This window comes from Tachyglossus aculeatus, chromosome 19 (assembly GCF_015852505.1).
Source record: "Tachyglossus aculeatus isolate mTacAcu1 chromosome 19, mTacAcu1.pri, whole genome shotgun sequence".
NCBI classification, from domain to species: Eukaryota; Metazoa; Chordata; class Mammalia; order Monotremata; family Tachyglossidae; genus Tachyglossus; species Tachyglossus aculeatus.
The window spans coordinates 17,472,591-17,493,966 of record NC_052084.1 but is presented as its reverse complement, the minus strand read 5'-3'; the positions used below and the strand labels follow the sequence as shown (position 1 = coordinate 17,493,966).

At 44.9% G+C, this 21,376-nt stretch overlaps 1 protein-coding gene across 1 annotated transcript in view; it reads right to left on the bottom strand.

The window, feature by feature from the left end:
* DNAH8 (dynein axonemal heavy chain 8) overlaps positions 1 to 21,376 on the bottom strand; it is a 230,915-nt gene that overhangs the window by 111,474 nt on the left and 98,065 nt on the right. The window contains exons 43-52 of the mRNA XM_038761016.1: positions 20,530 to 20,702; positions 18,160 to 18,338; positions 12,937 to 13,124; positions 10,394 to 10,480; positions 10,187 to 10,294; positions 7,352 to 7,486; positions 6,107 to 6,268; positions 3,981 to 4,227; positions 2,713 to 2,954; positions 1,064 to 1,204 (exon numbers count right to left, since the gene is read on the bottom strand). Of these exons, the coding sequence (XP_038616944.1) occupies positions 1,064 to 1,204; positions 2,713 to 2,954; positions 3,981 to 4,227; positions 6,107 to 6,268; positions 7,352 to 7,486; positions 10,187 to 10,294; positions 10,394 to 10,480; positions 12,937 to 13,124; positions 18,160 to 18,338; positions 20,530 to 20,702 (1,662 nt within the window). The remainder of the gene's footprint in view (positions 1 to 1,063; positions 1,205 to 2,712; positions 2,955 to 3,980; positions 4,228 to 6,106; positions 6,269 to 7,351; positions 7,487 to 10,186; positions 10,295 to 10,393; positions 10,481 to 12,936; positions 13,125 to 18,159; positions 18,339 to 20,529; positions 20,703 to 21,376) is intronic.

Below are 21,376 nucleotides of genomic sequence, written 5' to 3'. Positions count from 1 at the left end.
GAAAAAAGAAAATAGTGAAGCGCACCATAAACGGTGGACAAAATCTACATCACTACAACTTCATCGCTTTAAGTGTGTGTGTACGGAGGAGGAGATAAAAAATATTTCTAAAAATGGTTGTAACAGTCTCCTTAGTTCCTCAGGCTATTGTATTTGCTGAGAAAATCAGGTGAAAATAATCCATTATAGTTTGGACCTCTCTGGCATACTATGGCATTGATATGCTATTAAATACCCAACCAAGTTCTATTTCTTCTGAGCAGTTAGTTGATGCTCAACATTTCTTGAGCCTGAAAGCCTTAGATCTGTGACTGTGACCATCCCGATTTGCGTGTATCTACCCCAGCGCCTAGTAATAATAATAATAATGATAATGACGGCATTTATTAAGCACTTACTATGTGCAAAGCACTGTTCTAAGCACTGGGGAGGTCACAAGGTGATCAGGTTGTCCCACGGGGGGCTCACTGTCTTAATCCCCATTTTACAGATGAGGTAACTGAGGCTTAGAGAAGTGAAGTGACTTGCCCAAAGTCACACAGCTGACAGTTGGCGGAGCTGGGATTTGAACCCACGACCTCTGACTCCAAAGACTGAGCCGCGCTGCTTCTCCAAAGCGTGTGCCCTACCGAACGGCCTGGTTATGTCCAGTGAGAAAATGGCTCTATCCCATATGTGGACAGGCAATTTGTTGGACTACGTCCAACCTGATTAGTTTGTATTCACCCCAGCGTTTAGTATGATGATGATGGCATTTGTTAAGCGCTTACTATGTGCAAAGCACTGTTCTAAGCTCTGGGGGGGATACAAGGTGATCAGGTTGTCCCACGTGGGGCTCACAGTGTTAATCCCCATTTTACAGATGAAGGAACAGGCACCGAGAAGTTAAGTGATTTGCCCAAAGTCACACAGCTGACAATTGGCGGAATTGGGATTCGAACCCATGACCTCTGACTCCAAAGCCCGTGCTTTTTCCACTGAGCCACGCTACTTCTCTATGGTGCCTGGCACATAGAAAGTGCTTAACGGATGCCAACATAAAAAAAGCTAACTACTGTCCTACCTGCATGATATAATTACACTCTAAGAGCTGCATTTTGGGAGCAAGGTTTAGTTTCATGTATGTGTGTGCCGCTTCGAAGACACTGTCGTAAAGTCCTTGTAATATCACGGATTCCTGTGGAGTACGCTTCTTTAGCCATGCCTGTAACAGAGACCAGACAATCAATCAATCAACCAATCAATCGTATTTATTGAGCGCTTACTGTGTGCAGAGCACTGTACTAAGCGCCTGTAACCTTAGCATTGTCCTCAACTAGATATCCACACCTCCCTCAATCCCTACAGCACTTATGGACTAGCCATAAATTATTTATTTAGGCTAAAGTCAGTCTTCCCTTCTAGACCGCCTGCTTGCTGTGGACAGGGAACATGTATATCACCTCTGGTATATCAATCAATCAATCAATCGTATTTATTGAGCGCTTACTGTGTGCAAAGCACTGTACTAAGCGCTTGGGAAGTACAAGTCGGCAACACATGGAGACAGTTCCTACCCAACAGCGGGCTCACAGTCTAGAAATATATTCTCTTAAGTGCTTAGTACGCCAATGAAGCTTAGAGCTATGCCGTTGAGCGATATGCTCTCATCAAGGTTACCCATGATGGAAAGATCTAAGCCGAAGCATCAGACAAAGTCAATTCCCCAGTGCTGGGCGGCAGCGGCATGGGAAGGAGTCAAAAGTGGATTATCACGCGATCAAAATGTTGATCAAAGACAATGCCAGGGACTTGAGTTTTTACTACAAAGAATAAGGCAATGGTAAACCACTTTGCTATTTTTTTTTAACCAAGAAAATTTTATGGATAATGTGTCCATAGAGCTGCTAGGAATCGGCAACGACTCGACGGCATTAGAAGAAAGCCCTTAGTCCGGTGCTCTGCACACAGTAAGTGCTCAATAAATTCCTTCAATCAATCAATCAATCAATCAATGGTATTCATTGAGCGCTTACTGTGTGCAGAGCACTGTACTAAGCGCTTGGGAAGTACAAGTTGGCAGCATCTAGAGACAGTCCCTACCCAACAGTGGGCTCACAGTCTAAAAGGGGGAGACAGAGAACAAAACCAAACATACTAATAAAATAAAATAAATAGAATAGATATGTACAAGTAAAATAAATAGAGTAATAAATATGTACAAACATATATACATATATACAGGTGCTGTGGGGAAGGGAAGGAGGTAAGACGGGGGGGGGGGATGGAGAGGGGGACGAGGGGAGATCCAAGTCAGAGGGTGGGAGATTTAACCCCCATTTTACAGAAGGGGCAACTGAGGCACTGAGATGTGACTTGCCCAAGGTCACACAGAAGGCAGGCCCGTGCTCTTTCCACTAGGCCACGCTGCTTCCCCTGAGTACTTAGAACAGTGCTAGGCACAGAGTATGTCCTTTATAACAATTATTCTGAAATACATTGAATGGTTAATCACCCCTTATGTTTTCCTTTTTCTCAATTCCTACAAAGCCAGATTGCTGTTCATTCATTCATTCATTCAATCACATTTATTGAGCGCTTACTGTGTGCAGAGCACTGCCCTAATCAATCAATCAATCAATCGTATTTATTGAGCGATTCCTTCGATCGGTGGGCGTAGAAAGGTTGACACAAAAACCGGAAAGGGCGTTAGCACTTTGGCCGGGTCCGTACCTGCAAGATTGGCTTCCAGCTGAGAGCGGAGCTACTGATGTAGACCATCCCCATCCTGGAAACAGTGGCGGGGGAAGCGTTTTCAATGTTGTGGACCTCAAACAGAAGCTTACAGGTAGGGGACATGGGAATCCGATCTCCGTTAGCTAAAGTGAGGGTCTTGTTGTCATCCAGCACTGAATTCAGGTTTTCAATCCAGATGGCATCTACGGGACCATCCAAAATGAGGAAGATATTTTCACCTACAAAGAGGGTAGAGCAGAAAATGCAATGTTCATTCATTCTTTCATTCAATCATATTCATCGGGTGCCTACTGTATGCGAAGCACTGTACTAATCAATCAATCGCATTTATTGAGCGCTTACTGTGTGCAGAGCACTGTACTAAGCGCTTGGGAAGTACAAGTTGGCAACATATAGAGACAGTCCCTACCCAACAGTGGGCTCACGGTCTAGAAGGGGGAGACAGAGAACAAAACCAAACTTATTAACAAAATAAAATAAATAGAATAGATATGTACAAGTAAAATAAATAAATAAATAGAGTAATAAATATGTACAAACATATATACATATATACAGGTGCTGTGGGGAAGGGAAGGAGGTAAGACGGGGGGATGGAGAGGGGGATGAGGGAGAGGACGATAAGCACTTGGGAGAGGACGACATCACAACAAACAGACACATTCCTGCCCACGGTGAGCTCACAGTCTAGAGGGGGAGACAGACATTAATATAAATAAATAAAAGTCTGCAATATCTGTATTACAACCGGGACTTTTGCCTCGTATAATAAAGTAGGGTAAATTTAGAACAGTGCCTGGCACATAGTAGAGTGTGAGCCCACTGTTGGGTAGGGACTGTCTCTATATGTTGCCAACTTGTACTTCCCAAGCGCTTAGTACAGTGCTCTGCACACAGTAAGCACTCAGTAAATATGATGGATGATGATGACGACATAGTAAGTGCTTAACAAATACCATCATTATTAGTATTATTATTAGGGTGACCCAATCCCTTAGAATCACTACACTCTAAGCCCGACGCAGGCAGGGAACGTGTCGACCAACTCGGTTGTATTATACTCTCCCAAGCGCTTAGTCCAGTTCTCAGCACACAGTGAGTGCTCAATAAATACAACTGACTGACTAACTGGGGTATGCGGGCTCCTGGGGCCCCCGCGAGACCACTAGAGGAGAGCCAGCAGACCCCATTCAACTCGTGAGCCCACGCTTGCTCCCAGCCATCACGAGAACCCGATTCCTCACCCTTCTTGGTCTTCAGTGTTTTCCTCCACAGCGTGGAAAAGATCCCGTCCGTCCAGTCGTTGGTGGCCGTATCCAGTTTGCCAAACATCTGAGGGGCGGTGATGGCTTTGGGATTCATGCGCATCTCTCGGTGAGGACGGCCACACTCCGTCAGGGCCCTCATTAAAATCGTGATGACGGATGTTTTCCCGGACCCGCTGGGCCCAAGGGTCATCAATCCGTGCCGCACGAGGGATGTCTCGTATAACTGGATGGGCAGATTCCGTTGGTTAAGACACGTGCACTTGGCGATAAGGACCCCCTTTTATGGCATCTGTTAAGCAGTCATTCATTCATTCAATCATATTTATTGAGCGCTTACTGGGTGCAGAGCACTGTACTAAGCACTTGGGAAGTACAAGCTGGCAACACATAGAGCCGGTCCCTACCCAACAGCGGGCTCACAGTCTAGAAGGGGAAGACAGACAACAAAACAAAACATATTAACATAAAATAAATAGAATAAATATGTACAAGTAAAATAGAGTAATAAATATGTAGAAACATATATATATCTATATATATAGATATATATATATATATATATATATACAGGGGCTGTGGGGAGGGGAAGGAGGTGAGGCGGAGGGGATGGGGAGGGAGAGGAGGGGGAGAGGAACTGTGCACTGTTCTAAGCACCGGGGTAGATACAGGGTAATGAGGTTGTTCCATGTAGGGCTCATAGTCTTCACCCTCTTTTTAATAATAATAATAATAATAATAATAATAATAGTGATGGTATTTAAGCACTTACTACAGGTCAAGCGCTGTTCTCAGCGCTGGGGGAGAGACAAGTTAATCAGGTCGGACACGGTCCCCGTCCCACATGGGGCTCGCAGTCTAAGTAGGAGGGAGAGCAGGTACGGAATCCCCATTTGGCAGTTGAGGAAACTGAGGCACAGAGAGGTGAAGTGACTTGCCCGAGGTCACACAGAAGGCAACTGGTGGGGCTGTGATAAGATTCCGGGTCTTCTGGCTCCCAGGCCCAAGGTTTATCCATCTCCCCCTCTCCATCCCCCCGGCCTTACCTCCTTCCCCTCCCCACAGCACCTGTATATATGTATATATGTTAGAACATATTTATTACTCTATTTTATTTGTACATATTTATTCTATTTATTTTATTTTGTTAATATGTTTTGTTCTCTGTCTCCCCCTTCTAGACTGTGAGCCCACTGTTGGGTAGGGACCGTTTCTATACGTTGCCAACTTGTACTTCCCAAGTGCTTCTGCACACAGTAAGCGCTCAATAAATACAACTGATTGAATGAATGAATGAATGAATGAATGCTGCCTTACTGGCAGGCTTAGAAGGACAGGCATGCTTTCCTGAACTTTTAAAGCTCCAAATAAAGTGTAGATAAGCAGTATTATACCCGGGCTTTGGGCTGCAGCCCATTTTTCTACTAATTACAGTTCTGTGAAGTTCCGCTTCCTATCATTTTGAAGCAGGGACAAAAAGAGCTGGAAAAGTGCAGGCAGCAAAGAGACCAAACTGGCTTAGTGGGCAGAGCACAGGCCTAGGAGTCAGAAGGACCTGGGTTCTAATCCTGACGTCAGTTCACTTCTCCAGGCCTCAATTACCCCACCAGTAAAATGGGGATTAAGAGTGAGCCCCATGTGGGGCAGGGACTGTGTCCAAACTGATTAACTTGTATCTTTCCCAATGCTTCGGACAGTGCTTGGCACATAGGAAGTACCTAGCAAGTACCATTATTATTATTATTATTAAATGGTGCAATAATTGGAGGAAGTAGTCTAAAACTCAGGAATTTCATCAGAGAATTTAGCATTCGGTTTGCAAACTTTCTGATATCCTCAATTAATTTAGCTGCTGCTGAATCGGTGTATTGCTATTTTCCAAACAGAATCAAGATGAAGTTCTCCCTCCTTATTAAAATGACTTGATTCTTTAAAAATGCCTATACCTTCTCTGTTAACCCAACTAGTGTGATGCTTTCCTTCTCAGGGGCAGGGTTACTTGCTTCAAAAAATAGAGAGCGCGAAACAGCCGCGTCTTTGCTGTTACCTAGCCGTTTTAGAAATATACCCATCTCCACATCTTTCGCCGATTCAGAATGCTTTACCTGTACGAGTTTAAGATTCCAGGGAGGATGGTTAATCAGTCCTTCTTCCTCAACCTGATTGGCAACTGCGGCCTGCAGTTCGAAGTAGGTGTTGCTGTCTAGCTGTAACCCCGGAAACAGGTCGTTGATCAGGCTGAGGAAAAGGGGCTCATCTTCGTCCACCTGAAAAGCCGTAAATACAGATCTGAAGGCATGACCGTTAAAATACAAAGGCATCGCGTACTGGCTGAGTTGGGAAAATTAACTGTCAATCAACCCATGGCATCTGTTGAGCGCTTATTACGTGCAGGGGACTGTACGAAGCGTTTGTGAGTACAAACTTATTTATTTTATTTTATTTTGTTAGTATGTTTGGTTTTGTTCTCTGTCTCCCCCTTTTAGACTGTGAGCCCACTGTTGGGTAGGGACTGTCTCTATATGTTGCCAATTTGTACTTCCCAAGCGCTTAGTACAGTGCTCTGCACATAGTAACCGCTCGATAAATACGATTGATGATGATGATACAAAAGAATTAGTCAATGGAATTTATTGAGCGCTTACTGTATGCAGAGCACTGTACTAAGCACTTGGGAGAGTACAATACAACCCAGACAGCAGACATATTTCTTGCCCATAGAGAACTTACAGTCCATGCATCTTTCCTCCCCAAATAACGCATTCATTCAAATTGGCACAGATAATTAAAAGTTGGTTAAAATCAAATATTACTTATTCCACTTTAAACAGTATCAGATATTTCTTGCAGCTCTATCGTTTCAAAATGCTTAAGTTTCCAAGCACCTTCACAGACGGGTTCTGTGCAACTTTCTAACTTCTCTTATCTTCTAGTTCTTGTGTGATCTTCTGGACTATAAGCCCACTCTTCTAGACTGTGAGCCCACTGTTGGTTAGGGACCGTCTCTATATGTTGCCAACTTGTACTTCCCGAGCGCTTAGTACAGTGCTCTGCAAACAGCAAGCGCTCAATAAATACGATTGAATGAATTTGCAACAGTCGTTTGTAATGGTGATTCTGGGGAAACCAGCACTTGTTTTATTTTCAAATATATCTCAAACCAGGTGCTCTCAAATGTGCCTGGGCGCCTCTGCCCTCCCCTCAAATCTAAAGGTGCCCAAACTGAAATTCCAGCCCAAGCCCTGTATGTACGTCCTTGATCATGGGACATACAGAATTCACCTATAGAAGGCTGCAATGCTGGGCTGGACGAGAGGGGGTGATGGGGCCCAAAGGATGGAAATCCTCACCAGTTTAGAGAGGTTCATATCCCTCAGCCCCCTCATGACGGTACTTAATTCACTGTCTTCTGGCCTGGCTCTTTTTTGAGCCCCAAGGGTCCTCAGTACCGAAAGGATATTCCTCAGGCCGAAATCGTAGTGCACCTGAAATGAGGGGAGAGGAGGGGGAGAAGCAGAAACGTCACGAGTGGAATGTCTCCCCTGCTCCGGAGTCCGATAGCTCCGTGTATAATAGGGGAAGGAGACGGAGGATCGCCTTCCGGATGGTCACCGTGACACCTCGCTGGATTCCTGATATCCTAGGTGGCACATCTCCTCTGCCTTAAGCTCCCACCTCCTCCTCTCCTGCTTTCCTCCTTTCCGTTTCTCTCCTGACTACCCATGTAATGGCAAAATCCTTTCCCCCCTCTAGACCGGAAACTCCTTGTGGGCAGGGAACATGGCTATCAACTCTATTGTATTGCCCTCTCCCAAGCACTTAGTACAATGCTCTGCACACAAGAGGTGCTCAAATACCAATACCAAAGTGCTTAGGTGAGAAGGAACTGCTTAAGAGGGAGGTGTTGGGGTGCACCGGGTGGGGAGGTGAGTCGTTCTGTCTACGAAGCCCAAGTAGAGGACTGAAGCGATTGAAGGAAACGTGCCACCAACTCTGCTATACTGTGCTTGCCCAAGTGCTCAATCAATCATTCACTTACTGTACGCAGAGCACTGTGTTAAGCGCTTGGGAGAGTACAAAGATCAGTTGACACATTCCCTGCCCACAGCAAGTTTACACAGTAAGCGGTGAGTGAATACCACTGACACGTGCCTTGCCCAATCTCCACGCTCCCTGCTCCTTTTTTATCACCTCACCCCGAGAAACTTCCTCATCCCTTTTATTCCTCATTACACAGTGGACAGCCCTCTTTCCCTTATCCCATCACATGACAAAAAAGTTCCCCATGCACTGCTTTTCCTCTCAGACCTTCCATCCCTCTCCTCTTTTCTCCTGCCGATCTCTTGCAGCTGAAGCCCTCTCAACTGTCAGACCCTCCTTACTTTTCAGTCTCCCACCTATATTCTGGAATCTTCCAGTCTCTTCCCCATCCTGCTTTCTACCGCTCCTCCTTCTTTCCTTACCTGTTGCCCCTGGAAACTTCTTGGAAAAGTTTTTCGCTTTTCCTGTACGTCTGCAGGTACGAGAGAGTATCGAACCGTGTGTTGGCATAGTTACCCTCCTGCTTCTTAATCCCAGGTCAAGCAAGGCAAATTACAGTACTCTCAGCAACCGCAGCATTTAATATTAGGCCAGTTTATACTGAGGGTCTTTTTTCCCCTTGATTACGGCCAAAATTGATTTATCATTAAAAAATATTTAGGAACTAACAGAGCAGCTCTAAAGTGGAAATTCAGGATATCAACGATGAGGTAGAAAACTTTTGTGTAGAAATAGCTTCGATTGGAATAATCAATAGTAAAGGAGAATTTACTCAGAAGGATATCTCCCAGGATGGGAAAACGGAGTTTTTGAAAAGGCAGAAGATTCAAATGATAAACACTGAGACCAATTTTCTGCCTTGTCTGGATTTACCTGTCTGACTTCGGGAAAGTCAAGTCACTTCACTTTGCCTCTGTTACTTTATCTGCAGAATGGGGATTGACTGTGAGATCCACATGAGACAGGGACTGTGTCTGACCTGATTTGCTTGCATCTACTCCAGCGCTTAGTACAGAGCTTGGCACATAGTAAGCGCTTAACAAATGCCATTATCTTCATCATCATAAATACATAAATGAACATTAAACAAAATGACGCTGCCTCCCTTATTGGAAAGATGCTTTATCACTACCTCTTAGAGATAGACTCGTACTTACGAACGTTTAATAATTACAAAAAAAGTTGCTGTTGCCCTCCCTCCCAGATTTTACCTTTTATAGACATCATTTTCAGAAGTCTGGGGTGGTTTTCAACGCGGTCTCCAGATAAGACTTTCTTTTTTCAGTACGGGCATGGGTTCAGACGTATGGAATCCCATCTTGTGATCTAATGCCCTCTCCCACTTTCTATGTGCCGTTATGCACCCAACCACACTTTTTTAATGGTATTTGTTAAGAGCTTACTATATGCCAGGCACTGTACTAAGCACTGGGGTAGATACAAGATAATCAGGCTGGACACTGTCCCTTATCTTCCACATGGAGAACACAGTCTGAATCCCTGTTTTCCAGACAAGGTAACTGAGGCACAGGAAAGTGAAGTGACTGGCCCAAGATCACATAGCAGACAAGTGGAAGAGCCGGGATTAGGATCTAAATCCTTTTGATTATCATGCCAGGGATCTTTCCGCTAGGCCACGCTGCTTCTGCCTGTGATGTTGGGCCTGTATTTTCTTGTGATTTCTTCCACCAACTCCCCAGGTCTGCCCATTACCCTTAGTGATGGCATTTATTAAGCGCTTACTATGTGCAAAGCACTGTTCTAAGCACTGGTGAGGTTACAAGGCAATCAGGTTGCCCCATGGGAGGCTCACAGTCAATCCCCATTTGACAGATGGGGTAACTGAGGCGCAGAGAAGTGAAGTGACTTGCCCAAAGTCACACAGCTGACAATTGGCGGAGCCGGGATTTGAACCCATGACCTCGGACTCCAAAGCCCGGGCTCTTTCCACTGAGCCACGCTGCTTCACCCTTCAGTTGGTTTGCAACAGGTGCCATTCTGATGATAGTTATGGGAAACGAGAAGCCCTTGAAACGTTACCTAAAGATAGGGAAGAAAAACAAAATCGCCATTAATGAATGAAAAGGAGTACCGCGGTAAATAAAATTCACAAATTCTGAATTCATTTCTTTCAGGAATATTACCTGTTTAGTAAGTTGTTCCTCGCAAAGTTTATACAGGACATAGAATTTCTGGGCCAAGATTACATTGTCAAGAAATCCACAACTCGCAAGTTTGACTCTCATAATGATCTGAAATTTAAAACATTTAAATGTCCGTCACCTTCTGTCAAATAAGAGGAGAGCACATCAATACCGAATTGTCTTGAACTTTTAAATACGGATGCCTACCTGTCTATCTGGAACCATCATAGCAACTGTCCTAAACTGAATTTTTAAGTTTTCAGGAAGTTCCTGTCGCCCAGCATACCCAGGATTCTACAAATGGAAATATAGATTATTTTCAACAGAACAATGTTACATGTAACTCTTTTTTCAAAACAGTCAGCTGAAATATACTAGAGCTTTAATCTTTAATTCGGCTTCACGGGTTGTTTTAAAAGGATCCCAGGAGTTCTGCTTTTTCTTATTTTGTTAAGTCCTTTATGGTATTTGGGGTAGATACACGATCATCAGGCTGGACACAGTCCGTGTCCTACACGTGGGGCTCACAGTCTTAACCCCCATTTTCCAGATGAGGTAACCGAGGCCCAGGGCAGTGAAGTGACTTGCCCAAAGTCACCCAGCAGACAAGTGGCAGAGTTGGGATTAGAACCCAGGTCCTTCTGATTTCCAAGCCCGGGCTCTAGCTATAGCTACTAGACCACGGTGCTTCTCAGCCTCAAGGCCTCAGATTCCTTGGTACGGCCCAGCCAGACTGACAAATAGGCGGGCTGCAATTCGTCCTCGATTGGCTCCTTTCTTTAATAATAATAATAATAATAATAATAATAATAATAATAATGTTGGTATTTGTTAAGCGCTTGCTATGTGCAAGCACTGTTCTAAGCGCTGCGGGGAATACAAGGAGATGAAGTTGTCCCATGTGGGGCTCACAGACTTAATCCCCATTTTACAGATGAGGGAACTGAGGCACAGAGAAGTGAAGCGACTTGCCCAAGGTCACACAGCAGACATGTGGGGGAGGCGGGATTCGAACCCATGACCTGTGACTCCCAAGCCCGTGCTCTTTCCACTGAGCCACGCTGCTTCTCTGCTTCTTTAGTGAGCTGTTGTCCTTATTAAGCCCCTACTGTGTGCTGAGCACTGTTCTAAGTGATCGGGAGAAAATCACGCAGCAAAATAAGAGCTTCGCAACTGCCAGGGAAGACGGTATCTTGGGGAGATGCCACGGATTCGGGGATTCGGTCATCTGGGTTCCAACTTCGACTGTTTTTAAATTTACACCCTGTGCAGCCCGGAACACTAGGCCTCCTCTTTTAGACTGTGAGCCCACTGTTGGGTAGGGACCGTCTCTATATGTTGCCAACTTGGACTTCCCAAGCGCTTAGTACAGTGCTCTGCGCACAGTAAGCGCTCAATAAATACGATTGATTGATTCTTTAGGGCAGGGGCTGGAGACTGGGGGAGGGAGCACATGAGAAATGAGGAAATGAGTACACATTCATTACTCTATTTATTTATTTATTTTACTTGTACATTTCTATCCTATTTATTTTATTTTGTTGGTATGTTTGGTTCTGTTCTCTGTCTCCCCCTTTTAGACTGTGAGCCCACTGTTGGGTAGGGACTGTCTCTGTGTGTTGCCAATTTGTACTTCCCAAGCGCTTAGTACAGTGCTCTGCACATAGTAAGCGCTCAATAAATACGATTGATTGATTGATTGATTGAAACTGACTGAAAAACCGTGATTGGAGGTGCAAGGGAGGGAAAGCTTTAAGAGGATGAGGGGAGAAAATGGTGGGGGGACGGTTAAGGGAGGGATGGGTGTTACCTGATCATTTGGGAGGATCAACACAACCATTTGATTTTTGATCGAGCAAAGGTTGGCTACCTTATCGAGGAACAATCCCTGACTTGACAGAGACATAAAAGAGCTATAAGATTCTTTTGAAATGTGGTGTTGGAGAAGGCTTTTGCAAATACCATGGACTACCCAAAAAACAAACAAATGGATTTCGGAGGAAATTAAGCCAAAGAGGTCTTTGGAAGGCCAAATGACTCCACTTAGATCAGCATATTTTGGACACGGCATCAGGAGGATTAATTCTCTGGAGAAAAAGGTCCGGGGAAAACGTGGAAGAGGGAGACTGGCAACTAGATGGATAGAGACCATAACAACGATAATGGATGAACCATTAGAAAGGTTGTGGATTATGGCAGAGGACAAGACTCCGGAGAAAGTATATCCACGGAGTCGCTATGAATCGGAGGCGATTCGACGACACTTGATAATAATATACACGGATTCGAGTGTACATATAATTATTCATTCTGTTATTTGGACCCATATGCACTACTACCTATTTTAACCTCATTCATTCCCCTGCTCCCATTCTTTGCAATTTTTTTTTTTTGGTCTTTCGGCCCAATCCTTTGGATTGCACCTTCCTGCAGGCAAAGGGATCTTGAATTTTAGCTGCAGCCTTTTCCCAAGTGCTCCGTTCGGTGCTCTGCCATCGGCAAAATTCCACTAATTGGCTAACGACTTCTCAAAGAGCTAGCCATCTTATCAGGGGAGGCAGAAAGGACACAATCGCGCAAATGCACCAGGTGAGATGAAAGAAGCATGAAAACAGCAATGTGAGGAGGAGGACCCAGAAAGTCCTGGAAGGGGGAACTCGGTCCATAAACTCTTAAGCTTTCCCGTTATCCCACCAAAAGTCACGGCTTCCCTCGGCAAATCAAATGACTCTAAAACCGCGACATCTCACCATCGTCAGGAAAATTCCAAACTCGGGATTTAAGTCAACACAATCGCCGTCGGAGAAAATGAACTGCTTCTTCCTTTCTTTCCTCGCTGTCAGGACTATATAGATTTGTTGGGCTGCCACCGACAAAACAGGCAATTCGATTCTGTTGAATTCATCAAAGCAACCCCAGGAACCTGACTGTGCCAGGCCTAACGTGGGAAGAGACAATTTTCAAATGTTACTTTGGAGTAATAGAAAGTTGAACACACAATATATTGACAAATGAACTTATTGAGAGTAAATTAACTCCCGGGTTACCCGTATTTATTTGCTGAAACAATTTTGTTCATACCTAATCACACCACGTGATGCACCGTTGATGCGATGGTCAATTCCCCTACCATAATGTTCTGATGATGAAAATAGTAAGTGATTGCAAAGATACGTTTCTCGTCATTAAGCCGGAGATTAAGACAGAGGGTAAAAACCAGCATTCTACAAGGATGGAGAGGAAGAAGGTGAAGAGCCCTCCTACAATCCCTTTCCTTTGGGGTCAGGGGAGTGTACTAAGCGCTTAGTACACAGTAAGTGCTCAACAAATACGATTAAATTGAATGAATGAATGAATTAAAATTTAAGGTGTCCATTCCTATTCAGGAGAAGCAGCGTGGCTCAGTGGAAAGAGCCCGGGCTTTGGAGCCAGAGGTCATGGGTTCAAATCCCAGCTCCACCACTTGTCAGCTGTGTGACTTTGGGCAAGTCACCTAACTTCTCTGGGCCTCAGTTCCCTCGTCTGTAAAATGGGGATTAAGACTGTGAGCCCCCAGTGGGACAACCTGATCACCTTGTAACCTCCCCAGCACTTAGAACCGTGCTTTGCACATAGTAAGTGCTTAATAAATGCCATTATTATTATTATTCCATAGCAATGTTCTATCTCAGAAAATAGGCAGTCCCTACCCATACAAAGCTGTGAGCCCTTTTAGACTGTGAGCCCACTGTTGGGTAGGGACTGTCTCTATTTGTTGCCAACTTGTACTTCCCAAGCACTTAGTACAGTGCTCTGCACACAGTAAGCGCTCAATAAATACAATTGATTGATTGATTGACTGATTGACAATGAGGGCTGAAACCTTAATCAAGCTCTTGAGAATTTCAATCGTATCCACCGAAAAAGGCGAGGGGAAGTAGGTTACTGCGTTGAAGGCAGGAACTACCAAAGGGTGCAAGGCCAAAAGCCAGGTTTATTTACAGATGTAAGGAGGAATTCCAGGGATGCAGATACAGACGTAAGGCGGGAGGCCAGGTGAAAGATGAAAAGCAAGGTGTAAGGTGAAAACTAGGCTTGAGAAGTACTGACCACCATTTCATTCATTCATTCATTCAATCGTATTTATTGAGCGCTTACTGTGTGCACAGCACTGTACTAAACGCTTGGGAAGTACCAGCTGGCAACATATAGAGGCGGTCCCTACCCAACAACGGGCTCACAGTCTAGAAGGGGGAGACAGACAACAAAACAAAATACGGAGACAGGTGACAAAACATGTAGACAGGTGTCTACTATATAATAATAATAATAATAATAATAATAATAATAATGGTGAGACATCTCCACAGGAGACATGGAAATAATAACTCCCTACAAGCCCTAGTTGAAACTGGTTGAGACGCGGAGATGGTGGGGGATTTGGGAGGGGGTGGACACCAGTTCGCCCGACAGACGAGTCACAAAGGAGAACAGATGGAGACGAGGGCCAACAGCAGAAGACGCCGGCAATCAACGGACCTGAGGGAGGGTGAACATGAGCGGGTAGATTGTCACAGTCGGGGTGACGATGTCCCCAATAACAATAGTAATAATAATAATCATGGTATTTGTTAAGTGCCTTCTATGTGCCAGGCACTGTATTAAGACATAGGGGTGATACAAGATAATCAGGTTGGATACAGTTCCTTGTCTCACAAAGGCCTCCCGGTCTTAATCCCCATTTTCCAGGAGCAGAAACTGAGGCCTGGAAAATCATTCATTCATTCAATCATATTTATTGAGCGCTTACTGGGTGCAGAGCACTGCATTAAGCACTTGGGAAGTCTAAGTTGGCAACATATAGAGACGGTCCGTACCCAACAACGGGCTCACAGTCTAGAAGGGGGAAACGGACAACAAAACACGTGGACGGGTGTCAGGTCATCAGAATAAATAGAAGTAAAGCTAGATGCACATCATTAACAAAATAAATAGAATGGTAAATATGTACAAATAATAATGATGGTATTTGTTAAGCACTTCCTATGTGCCAAGCACTGTTCTAAGAGCTGGAGTAGGTGCAAGATTATCAGGTTGGATGCAGTCCCTGTCCGGCTCACAGCCTTCATTCTCATTTTGCAGATGAGGTAACTGAGGCCCAGAGAAGTGGAGTGACTTGTCCAAGGTCACACAGCAGACGAGGGGTGGAGCCGGAATTAGAACCCAGGTCCTTCTGACTGGATAGAGATCGCCCGTCGGGTCGCACCCTCTCCTTGATAGCTTGGCAAACGCCGCAACCACTCCTTCTGAGCACCTCCTCGTTGGACAACAGTGTCTCCCAACCCTGCTGTGTTGCGTTCTGCCAAGCACTTAGTACCGTGCTCCGCGCACAGTAAACGCTCAATAAATACGATCGACTGGTTGTTGCTACTTCTTTTTTTATGGTATTTGTTATGTCCTTACTCTGTGCTCACCTCCTCCAGGAGGTCTTCCCAGACTGAGCCCCCTCCTTCCTCTCCCCCTCGTCCCCCTCTCTTTACCTCCTTCCCTTCCCCACAGCACCTGTATATATGTATATATGTTTGTACATATTTATTACTCTATTTATTTTACTTGTACATATCTATTCTATTTATTTTCTTTTGTTAATACGTTTGGTTTTGTTCTCTGTCTCCCCCTTCTAGACTGTGAGCCCGCTGTTGGGTAGGGACTGTCTCTATATGTTGCCAACTTGTACTTCCCAAGCGCTTAGTACAGTGCTCTGCACACAGTAAGTGCTCAATAAATATGATTGATTGATTGATTGTCAAACACCTTTGACACATGATCAGTGTGCTGGGGGAAATACGAGTGAATTATGTTGGGCACAGTCCCTGTCCCACATGGGGCTCAGAGTCTAAGTAGGAGGGAGAACAGAAGAACCAAGGCACCGACGAGTGACTTGCCTGAGGTCACACTGCCGGCGATTGGGAGAGCCAGGATTAGAACCCAGGTCCTCTGATTCCCAGGCCCGGGGAATTTTTGTGTAGGAAGGACAGTTATAATAATAATGTTGGCATTTGTTAAGCGCTTACTAGTTACAAATACACCCCCACGTACAGGCTTTTGCTCATCGAGATGAGAAAACAGTTTGGAAAAAACAAGGATTCCAAGACTACGCGGAAAAAAATCAAGTTGAAGGAATTCCTTTTTTTCCAAAATCAGAATTCCCAGGGCTGTAGCCATTAGGCCACGCTGCTTCTCTGCCACGACCCGGGAGGAACGGAGCATCGGTCGCGGCCCAGTCCAACAGCAGCAGTCCTGCCTAAATGGTAAAGAGTTCTCATCGGATGATAGACGACATACGCACGCTGATCGGAAAATCCCTCAGGGCTCACATCCGTCTTCTCAGCAGCACCCTAAATCTGTTTAGCTACGCCAGCAATAGCACTCATTTTTGTGTAGAAAGGACAGTTATAAATACACCCCCACGTACAGGCTTTTACTCACTGAGGTGAGAAAACAAGTTTGGAAGAAACAAAGATTCCAAGACTACGCGGAAAAAAATTCAAGCCGAAGGAATTCCTTTTTTTCCCCAAATCAGTGATACTTCTCGAGCACTTGCTACGTGCAGAGCATTGTACTAAGCGCTTGGGAGGGGATGAAACAGCAGGATTAGTAGACTGCCTGCCCACAATCACCTTCCAGTCTAGAGAAGAGGAGGACGTTCGTCATCGTCAAGCGCTGTCAAATCCTGTCCGATTCATAAAGATTCTGCGGACACATTCTCCCCAGAACGCCTCAGCTTTGCCATCTGTGGCTGTTCTGGTATGTGGACCCATTGAGTTTCTTGGTAAAAATATGGAAGCGGTTTACTATCGCCTTCTTCTGCGGGACAGCTATTACCATAACTAAATTAAGATTATGGACTTAAGTGCTGTGGGGCTGAGGGTGGGATGAATAGCAAATTCAGTCGTATTTATTGAGCGCTTACCGTGTGCAGAGCACTGTACTACGCGCTTGGGGGGTACAATACAGCAATAAAGAGAGATATTCCCTGCCCACAACGGGCTTACATTCTAGAGATGGGGAAACAGTCATCAAAACAAGCAAACAAGCATCAATGTAAATAAATAGAATTGGAGATATATACATCCCCTCTCCATCCCCCCCATCTTACCTCCTTCCCTTCCCCACAGCACCTGTATATATGTATATATGTTTGTACAGATTTATTACTCTATTTATTTTACTTGTACATACCTATTCTATTTATTTTATTTTGTTAGTATGTTTGGTTTTGTTCTCTGTCTCCCCCTTTTAGACTGTGAGCCCACTGTTGGGTAGGGACCGTCTCTATATGTTGCCAACTTGTACTTCCCAAGCGCTTAGTCCAGTGCTCTGCACACAGTAAGCGCTCAATAAATACGACTGATTGATTGATTGATTGATATGTACATAAGTGCTGTGGGGCGGGGAGGGAGAAAAGGGAGCGAGTCCAGTTGAGGTGATGCAGAAGGGAGAGTGGAGCAAATTCATTCATTCATTCATTCAATCGTATTTATTGAGCGCTTACTGTGTGCAGAGCACTGTACTAAGCGCTTGGAAATGCCCAAAGGGCCACAAATCCAGATGCGTAGACGACACAGGGAAGCAATGGCCTAGTGGAGAGAGCAAGAGCCTGTGAGTCAGGAGGACCTGAGTTCTAATCCCAGCTCCGCCACCTGTCTGCTATGTGACATTGGGCAAGTCACTTCATTTCTCGAGGCCTCAGTGACCTCATCCGTAAAATGGGGATGAAGACTGTGAGCCTCACGTGGGACAGGGACTGTGTCCAACCTGATCAACCTCTTTCTACTCCCTAGAACAGTGCTTGGCACATAGTCGGCGCTTAACAAGTTGCCATAATTATCATCATCGTCGTTATTACGATGTAGAAAGGAGAGGGAGCCGGAGAAAAGAGAGCTTAATCGGGGAAGGCCTCTTGGAGGAGATGGGACATAATTAACACCTGCCTTTGAAAATCCTTCCCAGGCCTCTGAAATCCATCTGATCCGAGCAGTTAAACACCACCACGTATTTTCCCAGTGCCTTTCCCATGTCTTTGGTGGTTTCGGTTTTCCCGGTGCCGGCTGGTCCCGCGGGAGCTCCGCCCATGTTCATTCCCAAAGCTTGAGCCAGGGTGATGTAGCACCTGCAAAATAGGTCATTCCAAAATAGCAAGTGGCCTTGGGAATGTATCATAAGGACGTCACGACAAGAGTCTTCCCTGGACCAGAGCGGCAGCGCGGCCTCGGAGTCAGAGGGACCCGGGCTCTAATCCCGACTCCGCCACTTACCCTCCGTCATTTAACTTCTCCGGGCCTCAGTTTCCTCATCTGTCAGATGACGATTCATCACCTGTTCCCTCTCCTACTTCGATTGTGAACCGCACGTGGGACGGGGACTGTGTCCGACCTGATTATCTTCTATCTACCCCGGGGCTTACTGTCTGCAGAGCACTGCACTAAGCGCTTGGGAGAGCAATCAGTGGTATCTATTGAGCACTTACTACGTGCGGAGCACTGTCCTCAGCACTTGGGAGAGGACAATTCAACAGGATTAGCGGACACGTTCCCTGCCCATACCAAGTTTACCACCTAGACGGGGAGACGTGAGATGGCAATAATAATAATAATAATGATGATGGCATTTGTTAAGCGCTTACTATGTGCAAAGCACTGTTCTAAGCGCTGGGGAGGATACAATGTGATCCTGTTGTCCCACGTGGGGCTCACAGTCTTAATCCCCATTTTTACAGATGAGGGAACTGAGGCTCAGAGAAGTTAAATGACTTGCCCAAGGCCACACAGCAGACTTGTGGTGGAGCTGGGATTCGAACCCCTGACCTCTGACTCCAAAGCCCGGGCTCTTTCCACTGAGCCACGCTGCTTCTAATGGTAGATGGTAGACAAGATCCCTGCCTTCGAAAGGCTTGAAGTCTACAGCCATCTGACTAAAATCAATCAATCGTATTTATTGAGCGCTTACTGTGTGCAGAGCACTGTACTAAGCGCTTGGGAAGTCCAAGTTGGCAACATATAGAGACGGTCCCTACCCAACAGTGGGCTCACAGTCTAAAATCCCCTGCCTATGATTCCCTGGAATAACACCACAGTATAAAACACAGCTGTCTCTAGTTTCTAAGCCATTGTGAGCATGGATCGTCTTTACCTTCTCTGTTGTACCGTACCCTCCCAGGTGCTTAGTACAGTGCTCTTCGCATAGTAAATGCTCAATGAATACCACTGATGATGATGACTTCTGAGGGATTCTTTTTTTTTAATGCTTCTCAGCAAAGTTTTTCTTTGGGGCTAAGTCAACAATTTGTATTTTTTCCGGTTCTCACGGGCTTACTACAATCATTTTTCTACTTACTATTATCATTATGATAACAATAATGATTATTATTATTATTTCTAGACTGTGAGCCTGCTGTTGGGTAGGGACCATCTCTATATGTGGCCGACTTGTACTTCCCAAGCGCTTAGTACAGTGCTCTGCACACAGTAAGCACTCAATAAATACGACTGAGTGAATAACTGTGGTATTTGTGGAGAAGCAGCGTGGCTCAGTGGAAAGGGCTTTGGAGTCAGAGGTCACGGGTTCAAATCCCAGCTCCACCACATGTCTGCTGTGTGACCTTGGGCAAGTCACTTAACTTCTCTGAGCCTGTTACCTCATCTGTAAAATGGGGATTAAGGCTGTGAGCCCCACGTGGGACAACCTGATCACCTTGTATCCACCCCAGCACTTAGAACAGTGCTTTGCACATAGTAAGCGCTTAATAAATGCCATCATTATAATTTGTTAAGCGCTTACTATGTGCTAGACACTGTAGTATTTGTTAAGCATTTAGCCTCTGTCAAGCACCATTCTAAGTTCTGGGGCAGATACAAGGTCAATTGTATTTATTAAGCACTTACTGTGTGCAGAGCACTGTACTAAGCGCTCGACATTATTCGGGTCAGACATTGTCCCTTTCCCACACTGAGCTCACTGTAAAATTTTAACTGTAAAATTACCGAATTGTACTTTCCAAGCGCTTAGTACAGGGCTCTGCACACAATAAGCGCTCAATAAATACAACTGAATGAATGAATAATTCCCACTTTACAGTTGGAGAAGAGGCCCAGAGAAGTTAAATAACTTGTCCAAGGTCACACAGCCAGCAATTGGCAGAGCCAGGATTCGAACTCGGGTCTTTTGACTCCCGGGCCCGTGCTCTTTCCATTAGGCCAGGCTGCTTCTCATGGCTTCTCTAAATAAAGTTGAGGAATTCATTTTTAAAAACCCTCATATTTTAAATAACTGCAGAGTCGAATAATGAAAAATACAGTCCTCACCTGTCGGTTAGTGGCGTAATGACCAGGCGATCGGTACATCCCAAAAATTCGTTTTGGTAAATAAAATCGACATCTGTAATAGATACTAAGGTCTGGTCCACATCTTCTTTAAAATAAAACCTGCTCTGCTTTAGCCATTCAAAATCGGATAACGATTTGATATGCATTTTTACCTTAAAAAGAACCACTGAGAGTTACCTCACCTGTATTCAGTATCACGTATTACAGATTCATAATGCATAATTGCACAGCAGAATACAGAATAACAACAATAATAATAATGTGGGCATTTGTTAAGCGCTTACTATGTGCAAAGCACTGTTCTAAGCGCTGGGAGGGTACAAGGTGATCAGGTTGCCCCACGTGGGGCTCACAGTCTTCATCCCCATTTTACAGATGAGGTAACTGAGGCTCAGAGAAGTTAAGTGACTTACCCAAGGTCACACAGCAGACATGTGGCAGAGCCGGGATTCGAACCCATGACCTCTGACTCCAAAGCCCGAGCTCTTTCCACTGAGCCACGCTGCTTCTCTGGCAATTGGTAGCATTAAAACTAAATCTAATTTAACCAATGCTATCTGAATAACATTTAAAATTTGAAATATCGTCTCTACGTTCCCTGCTGAAACGCTTATTTGAAGTCATCCGTTATCCAATGGACGATATACGTGACTGTGCTTAATTAAATGTATTTAATCAACGAGTACGATTAATTGAATTAAATAACATTATCTTTAGCCTCCCCTACTTAGGAACAGCTATTCTTTGTTGGTGGTTTAGCGCATGGATTCTATGGACAGGGAGAGGAGGGAAAACACAACATACAAAGCGAACAGGCTGAACCAAT